This window comes from Leucoraja erinacea, chromosome 9, assembly GCF_028641065.1.
Source record: "Leucoraja erinacea ecotype New England chromosome 9, Leri_hhj_1, whole genome shotgun sequence".
NCBI lineage: Eukaryota > Metazoa > Chordata > Chondrichthyes > Rajiformes > Rajidae > Leucoraja > Leucoraja erinaceus.
This window is the reverse complement of record NC_073385.1, coordinates 64,212,740-64,222,213: the sequence shown is the minus strand read 5'-3', so window position 1 is coordinate 64,222,213 and position 9,474 is coordinate 64,212,740. Positions and strand designations below refer to the sequence as shown.

The 9,474-nt window shown below is 48.1% G+C and overlaps 1 protein-coding gene across 1 annotated transcript; it reads left to right on the top strand.

Moving 5' to 3' along the window:
- The first annotated feature begins 7,321 nt into the window (after positions 1-7,321).
- On the top strand, positions 7,322-8,464 carry LOC129700489 (putative transmembrane protein INAFM2). Its single transcript, XM_055641023.1, has one exon. The coding sequence runs from the start codon at positions 7,545-7,547 to the stop codon at positions 7,998-8,000; it is 456 nt and encodes a 151-aa protein (XP_055496998.1). The 5' UTR covers positions 7,322-7,544; the 3' UTR covers positions 8,001-8,464.
- The last annotated feature ends 1,010 nt before the right edge of the window (positions 8,465-9,474 follow it).

Sequence of the window (9,474 nt, the reverse complement as noted above, 5' to 3'; positions counted from 1 at the left end):
GCTCCGTGCTGGGGGCATCAGCCTCTGCAGTGGGGATGCTGTACCAATCACCGCACCCTCCACCATAGTCAGGTCTGCTAACGTCAAAGTGCCACTGCTCACCCCTTCCACGCTGGAAAGGATGGGTCTGGGTTCTGCATCTGTTGACCGGGAAACTGAATCTCCAAATCCCGGGACAAGCCCGAGTTTCCGGAGGACCGGCATCTGGGATGACATGCTCATCAGCATGGGCAGAGGCGACTCTGTCGCAGCTCCCCAGAAACATCCGATGTGGAAACCCACACCTCACCTCCACAGCATCTCTGCAGCGTGGATGGGCTGGAGATGAGCGGCAAGTGTCCAGGGCAGAGGAGGCTCGCTGGATCACCATCTTGTCAAACGCAAGGCCCCACCAAGGCCGGATCGGCCAACGGAGACATGCTATTCTGCTGCAGGATAGAGAGGAACTCCTGGCATTCCTGGATAGAAGTGGAAGCAGAACCCTGCGGTTGTTGGAAATCTGAAATAAAAAAACTGGAAATGCTGGAAACACTCAGCAAGTCAGGAGAGAGAAATGGATCATGTTGAATTGCCTCCATCACAACTGGAAATTGAGAAAGCATGTCGACATCTTCCTCAGACTGATTCATAAGCCCAATTGTACGGATGACACATATTCCCAGACCAATTCATTCATTGCCACAGAAGGCTGTGGAGGCCGTTAAGTTCAAGTTCAAGAGTTCAAGAGAGTTTATTGTCATGTGTCTACAGAACAGATCAGTGTGTCCATATACCATTGTATAAATATATACACACATGAATCAATAAACTGATAAAATGCAAATAAACTGATTATGGGCTATTAATGTTCAGAGTTTTGTCCGAGCCAAGTTTAATAGGCTGATAGCGGTGGCGAAGAAATATCAATGGATATTTTTAAGAAGGAACTGCAGATGAACTGTCTTCAGAGGGAGGAGGAGAACTTCTTCAAAGTAGGCATACCTTGAGGAGATATCGCGGTGGAGTGAAGAAGTCTGAAGAAGTGTTTTGGCCCGAAACGTTGCCTATTTCCTTCGTTCCATAGATGCTGCCGCACCCGCTGAATGTGCATTTGACGGACATTTTGTAAATTGTTGCGACTTCTCACTGGCTTTCAAATGATTCGGGAAATTCCACTTTAGCCCATTTTTCCTGATGCAATATTTAACATTCAACATTGAATTCCATATCCATGACGTAGATGAGAGGCATATGGATAGGAAGGGTTTAGAAAGCTATGGGCCAAACGCAGGAAAATGGGACAAATCCAGTATGCCAAATCAGACAACTTGGGCAAGGTGGGCTAAAGAGCTTGTTTCCTGTCTTGTTCTATGACTTTATTAGGTAATCAGGAAAAATCTTAGAGGAGTGCTGTTTTCTGGTGATGCAGAGATTTGCTCTCTGGAACTAGGTCAGGAGATCAGATGATATCAGCTATTCCCAAAACAGTCTACAAACAGATATACCGCCAACTAAAATTGTACTGTACATAACAAATAAATACATCCGGTATTAATTATTATTTTTGAGGGATTTTTAGTGAACTTACTAGCATTGCTATGTTAGTGAGTTACCTCCAGATCAAGAGGAAGATGTTAAGTTGGAATGTAGAGGGCCAGGAAGATTACAATCCATCTAAAATAAAAACTGAAAATTGTGGAAACACTCAGCGTTTTATCTGGAAATATTTCTTAAGTCCCCGGAGGGTGGGAAGGGAAGAGGTGAAGGGACAAGTCAATGATTCCATTCAATGAATTAAACACGAGTTGCATTGCCTAGTTGGTGGAGAAGGGAAAGCAGGCACAGGAGTCACAAAAGGGCTGTCCCCTGGAATGATGAAAGAGGAACAGAGGGATGTTCCAGTGGTGGAATCTCGTTGGGAGTTGATGGCATTGCGAAGGATGATCCAGTGAAAATGGGGACTGGTGGAGTGGAAGGTGAGGACCAGGCCACTCTGATCTTGCCCTCAAATTTTGCCTGAGGATGGTGGGGAGAGGGGCGAGTTGAATTGAGTTCAAGTTTAGTTTATTGTCACGTGTGCCATGGTACAGTGAAAAGCTTTTGTTGCATGCTGACCTGTCAGCAGAAAGACAATACATGAATCCAATCGAGCCATCCTCAGTTTACAGATACATGATGAAGGGAATCATGTGAATAACATTAAGATAAAGCCAGTAAAGTCCGATCAAAGATAGAGATAGTATGAAGGTCTCTAATGAGGTAGAAAGTAGTTCAGGACTGCTCCCTAGTTTATTGGTGGGATGATTCAGTTCACCCTTGCCGAAGTAGCATGAGGCGTAAATGGAGTCAATGGAAGGGAGGTTAGTTTTGTGTGATGGTCTGGGCTGTGTCCACAATTCTCTGCAATTTCTTGCAGTCTTGGATAGAGCTGTTCCTAAACCAGGGACGGAAATCCCTGGGAGGGACACGTCCCCCTCATGTTTTGAGAGGTGTGGGATGATCCTCCAAACACCCCCCCCCCCCCATGTTTTGTAATTTATATTTTAAAACTCGGTTAAAAAAATTATTAAAAATCTCCGCTTTCTACGAGACAGTGGGGGTGGGACTGATGATCGAGGGCGCCGATTGGACGAGAGAGACGTCGGTCAGCAGGCAATGGGGGGGAAGGGCGGGACATGATGATTCAGCGCGATCATTGGAGGAGGGAGGTGTCGGTCGGAGGCGGAAGTAGGGGGGTGGGACTGAGGATAGGGCGCGGTGATTGGAGGAGGGAGATGTCCTGGTGGAGCAAAGATCATAGAGCGGAGCTTGAATCGGCCCGTTCGCGGGACCTTTCATCGCCTGGCCCGGCGCGGCCGGCCATGGGATCTTCCACCGCCCCGCGGTCAAATTGCTGCGTCGAGGCGATCGAGGCTCCCGATGTTGAAGCCCCCGTGAACGGGCCAATAGAAGCCCCACGATCTGGGGCAGACGAAGCTGCTGTTGCTGGAGTTCAGAGTCGGTCACCAATTAGGTCAGCTCCCGATGTTACCGTCCACAGGGCCCACGGCCAAAGCCTCGTGTGTGTGCACAAGAAATTGTTCCCTCCCCCCATGTTTTGATAGTGATTTCCATGCCTGTCCCAAACCATGCTGTGATGCAGCCCGATAAAATGCTTTCTACAGCGCATCTGTAGAGGTTGGTGAGAGTTGTCGGGGACATGCCAAACTTCCTACGTTTTCTAAGGAAGTAGAATTGTGGTGTACTTTCTTGGCCATTGCTTCAATATGGGTGGTCCAAGTGAGGTTATTGGTGATATTAACTCCCAGGAATTTGAATTTGATGTAAACTGGAGAATGTGCACCACTTCGCTTCCTGATGTCGATCACTATCTCCCTTGACTTGCCGACATTGAGAGAAAGGTTGGTGTCTCGACATCAGGTCACGGGGTTCTCAATCACCTTCCTGTACTCCGTCTCATCATTATTTGATATACGGCCCACAATGGTGGTTTTGCCTGTGAATTTGTAAATTGAATTAGATTTGTACATGGCTGCACAGTTGTGAGTGTACAAGGAGTAAAGAAGGGGGCAGAGAATGCATCCTTGTGGAGCACCAGTGTTGAGGATTATTGTAGAGGATGATTTGTCCCCTATTGATTGGGGTCTGTTGGTCAGGAAGTTGTCTGACATTGGTGTTCCTCTTATCCAGGTATTGTATGGATGAGTGTAGGGATGAGAGCAGATGTGTAGAAACATAGAAACATAGAAAATAGGTGCAGGAGGAGGCCATTTGGCTCTTCGAGCCAGCACTGCCATTCATTGTGATCATGGCTGATCGTCCCCTATCACCCCGTGCCTGCCTTCTCCCCATATCCCTTGATTCCACTAGCCCCTAGAGCTCTATCTAACTATCTCTTAAATCCATCCAGTGACTTGGTCTCCACTGCCCTCTGTGGCAGGGAATTCCACAAATTCACAACTTTGGGTGAAAAAGTTTTTTCTCACCTCAGTCTTAAATGGCTTCCCCTTTATTCTAAGACTGTGGCCCCTGGTTCTGGACTCGCCCAACATTGGGAACATTTTTCCAGCATCTAGCTTAGATGCGGGAAAAATCCAGATCCAGTCCTTTTATAATTTTATATGTTTCTATAAGATATCCCCTCATCCTTCTAAACTCCAGTGAATACAAGCCTAGTATTTTCAATCTTTTCTCATATGACAGTCCCGCCATCCCAGGGATCAATCTCGTGAACCTACGCTGCACTGCCTCAATCACAAGGATGTCCTTCCTCAAATACGGAGACCAAAACTGGACACAATACTCCATATGTGGTCTCACCAAAGCCCTATACAACGGCAGAAGAACCTCTCTACTCTTATACTGAAATCCTCTTGTTATGAAGGCCAACATACCATTAGCTTTCTTCACTGCCTGCTGTACCTGCACAACAATTTTCAGTGACTGGTTTACAAGGACGCCCAGGTCTTGCTGCACCTCCCCCTTACCTAACCTAACCCCATTGAGATAATAATCTGCCCCTTTGTTTTTGCCGTCAAAGTGGATAACCTCACATTTATCTATATTATACTGCATCTGCCATGCATCTGCCCAATCACTCAACCTGTCCAGGTCACCATGCAACCACCTAACATCCTCTTCACACTGCCCCCCAGCTTTGTGTCATCTGCAAAATTGCTAATGTTGCTCCTAATTCCCTCCTGGAATGAATGAGATGAGATCAAGGGCTCTGTCCACAATGGCTGAGGAGAAGCCAACATTCAGCAAATGGAAAAGTTTCATCATCAAAGTAGGAATGATCTGGCAGCATGGAATGGAGGGAGGGTGGGAGGAAGAACACAACAATAGACAATAGGTGCAGGAGTAGGCCATTCGGCCCTTCGAGCCAGCACCGCCATTCAATGTGATCATGCTGATCATGCTGATCATCCCCAATCAGTACCCCGTTCCTGCCTTCTCCCCGTATCCCCTGACTCCGCTATTGTTAAGAGCCCTATCTAGCTCTCTCTTGCAATCATCCAGAGAACCTGCCTCCACCACCCTCTGAGGCAGAGAATTCCGCACACTCACCACTCTCTGTGAGAAAAACTGTTTCCTCGTCTAGGTTCTAAATGGCTTATTCCTTATTCTTAAACTGTGGCCTCTGGTTCTGGACTCCCCCAACATCGAGAACATGTTTCCTGCCTCTAGTGTGTCCAAGCCCTTAACAATTTTATATGTTTCAATGAGATCCCCTCCAATCCTTCTAAACTCCAGTGTGTACAAGCCCAGCTGCTCCATTCTCTCAGCATATGACAGTCCCGCCAACCCGGGAATTAACCTTGTAAACCTACGCTGCACTCCTTCAATAGCAAGAATATCCTTCCTCAAATTAGGGGACCAAAACTGCACACAATACTCCAGGTGTGGTCTCACTAGGGCTCTGTACAACTGCAGAAGGACCTCTTTGCTCCTATATTCGATTCCTCGTTATAAAGCCAACTTGCCATTCGCTTTCTTCACTGCCTGCTGTACCTGCATGCTTACTTTCATAGACTGATGAACAAGGACCCCCAGATCCCGTTGTACTTCCCCTTTTCCCAACTTGATGCCATTTAGATAGTAATCTGCCTTCCTGTTTTAGCTACCAAAGTGCATTACCTCACATTTATCCGCATTAAACTTCATCTGCCATGCATCTGCCCACTCCCCCAACCTGTCCAAGTCACCCTGCATTCTCATAGCATCCTCCTCACAGTTCACACTGCCACCCAGCTTTGTGTCATCTGCAAATTTGCTAATGTTACTTTGAATCCCTTCATCCAAATCATTGATGTATATTGTAAATAACAGTAGTCCCAGCACAGCCTTGCGGTACCCCACTAGTCACTGCCTGCCATTCTGAAAGGAACCCGTTAATCCCTACTCTTTGTTTCCTGTCTGCCAACCACTTCTCTATCCATGTCAGCACTCTACCCCCAATACTATGTGCTGTAATTTTGCCCACTAATCTTCTATGTGGGACCTTATCAAATGCTTTCTGAAAGTCCAGGTACACTGCATCCACTGGCTCTCCCTTGTTGATGTTTGTACTAGAATCAATGTTGTACTGGATATCTATCACAAACCTATTCCCTGAAATGGAGACAGAGGGAACCACAAGGGGAAGAGAATTCATCTTGTGAACGCGCGGGCAGGGCAGAAATTGGTAGAAAAAAGGAAAGTTTTTAATTCTGTATATATTCCATTTCGATCATCTCAAAGACCAACTGTCTGCACTGTCGATTGGCCTGGATGAGTGAGCTTTACTGAAATTCACCAAGGGAGAAGTTGGAACACAATGTTGATGGACAATTCTTGCCGGTTGTTAGTGAAACTTCTCATTGTGGACACTGAGCTCTCAACTAAAGCAGTGCAGTTGCGGTGAAAAATTTCTGGCCCTCTTCATTGCCGTCAGATGGCATTCCATGTACTTGATGGATATGTGTTTCCAGCATTTTCTGATTCTATTTTAAGGCAATTCACCCAGGATTTTGTAAATACCCATCTCCCCAAATTACATTGCCCTAGTGGCGGGCAGAAAAATCCCACTCGGATTTTTCACAGCACTTTATCTGCTTTGCAACATCTGTAACGTCCTGCTTCGGACTTTTAACAAATGCTGGTGAAAGCTTTCATGACACAAATGCTGTGGAGCAGCGAAGTGATTAACTGTCCATCACCTCATGCCGTTTGTGGCATCTCCCTGGGCTTTTAACGGAGATGGCTGCACCCAATGCCACCGATCCGACTGCAGGGCGCAGGCATCATCATAGAAACATAGAAACATAGAAAATAGGTGCAGGAGTAGGCCATTCGGCCCTTCGAGCCTGCACCGCCATTCAATATGATCATGGCTGATCATCCAACTCAGTATCCTGTACCTGCTTTCTCTCCATACCCCCTGATCCCTTTAACCACAAGGGCCACATCTAACTCCCTCTTAAATATAGCCAATGAATTTGCCTCAACTACCTTCTGTGGCAGAGAATTCCAGAGATTCACCACTCTGTGTGAAAAATGTTCTTCTCATCTCGGTCCTAAAAGATTTCCCCTTTATCCTTAAACTGTGACCCCTTGTTCTGGACTTCTCCAACATCAGGAACAATCTTCCTGCATCTAGCCTGTCCAACCCCTTAAGAATTGTGTAAGTTTCTATAAATCCCCCCTCAATCTTCTATGAACTCAATCATCAATGCCAAGCGTGGAGAGGGGCAGTGGTCCAACAGGAACGCCACACATACGCACAGGCTGAGCCACACACGGATGCTGCCTCTTTAAGAGATGCCTCGCCTCCCTCCCCTCCCTTCCCCTCCCCACCCCACCCCTCTCTGGCTGTTTATCACAAAGAGACGCTTCAATCGCTGGCGTGAAGAGGGCAGAGGGGGAGAGCTGGGTTGGAGCAGGTGCTGAGGCAGAGAAGGAGCTGGTACAGCAAGCAGGTGCAGGGACCGCGACTGCAGCCCGGATCCCACGACACTGACATGTCCCAGGCGGAGGGCAGCTGATCGGCCGAGGACGAGGAAGCAGCAGCTGCTGCAGCGGCGATGAGGGACAAGGATTTCAACCCCGCCGGGGATAAAGGCAAGCCGGCCACCTTCACGGGGGACAAGGCGAAGATGGCTGCGAAGAGCGACAAGAAGTGGGTGCGGCTGGCCACGGTGCTGGCTTATGTGCTGTCCGTGTCGCTGGCTGCCATCATCCTGGCCGTGTACTACAGCCTCATCTGGAAGCCGGTGAAGATGATCAAGCCCCCGCTGCCGCCAGCCCCGGGGCAGGAAGTGGGCGCCTTCACTACCTGGCAGCCGCCTGAAGCGGGGCCGTGGGGCAGCAGCAGTAGCAGCAGCAGCAGCAGCCGGGGGCAACAACAGGAGGACGGGGAGGAGACGGAGCAGAGCAGCCTACAGAGCAGCCTGCAGAGCCCGGGGCCGAGCACCGCCTGGCCGGACACAACGGCGGCTCCCAAAAGCACGGTGTCGCCGCAAGCAACAACAGCAACATGAAGCCCGGGCCCCCGGTGTGTGTGTGTGTGTGTGTCTGGACTATTGCACCCTATGCTGCGCCGCCGAGTCCGGCCACAACTCGCCTCAACCACGCCGCCTCGCCTCGCCACAAGACTGGACTCTATTACAATGCGCATCGGACTTGGGGCTGCGCTGCTTGTAGGTGCCGTAATCGCCGTCTTTAAAAAAATAATATTTCTAGGACCAGTTGATGTTAAAATGAGGAATTGTTATAGTGGGTTTCATATTGCTGTAATATTCACCACGTACCTCATTTAGTGTATGGAAGGGAAGGGTAACTTAACGTGCCGACTGCACGGCATGTGATAACCTCAGGTACGTCGAGATCTGTAAGATATATCTCTGTACACAGACGACTGCTGTACAGTAGTGAAACTTGTCCCCAGAGCTTTAGTAATCGTCGATATATTTTTAAAGGAACAATAAATGGCTGAAGATCTGAATCTGTGTTTTCTTGTGCAAGAGGTGTCTCTGGTGAACGGCTCACAGTATGTGTTGGGGTCGAGTCTCTGGTGAGACGGGAACTGATCTGGGCTGGAATCATCATCTCAACGTGTCATTAAGCGTTCGGTTCCCAGAATCGGCTGAAACCGGCACACAAATAAATAAGAGCTCCTAATGTTTATTACAGACACCAATCCTACTTATGAATGTTTAATGTTGAGTTGTGGGAAAAGCCCGGTGTATTACAGCATCGTCGACGATGCTTGCAAGGAGCGAGGAAGGGAGCGCCCCTCCCCTCGGATCTCAGTCGGCGAGGGGCGGGGGGAGCGAGGGAGCGCCTCTTCCCCTGGGCCCCAGTCGGGTTGTATATTGTCATATGCAGAAATACGGGAGCATCTTGCTTGTAACCGCATCATAGACAACTAGACTGACACAACACACAAACATTTTGTTAACTGTCTTGTAAAATAGTGTCATCTTAAATTACATACATTTATAAATTCAATGGGACAGTTTAAAAAAAGATTGTGTACAAAAAAAAACAAGAGATTAGTGCAAAACAGAGAGGAAAGAATAAATGTGCTAAGATAAGCCACACGCTGAGAGAATGGAGCAGCTGGGCTTGTACACTCTGGAGTTTAGAAGGATTGGAGGGGGATCTCATTGAAACATATAAAATTGTTAAGGGCTTGGACACGCTAGAGGCAGGAAACATGTTCTCGATGTTGGGGGAGTCCAGAACCAGGGGCCACAGTTTAAGAATAAGGAATAAGCCATTTAGAACCGAGACGAGGAAACAGTTTTTCTCACAGAGAGTGGTGAGTGTGCGGAATTCTCTGCCTCAGAGGGTGGTGGAGGCAGGTTCTCTGGATGCTTGCGAGAGCTAGATAGGGCTCTTAACAATAGCGGAGTCAGGGGATATGGGGAGAAGGCTGGAACGGGGTACTGACTGGCGATGATCAGCCATGATCACATTGAAGCTTGAAGGGTTGAATGGCCTACTCCTGCA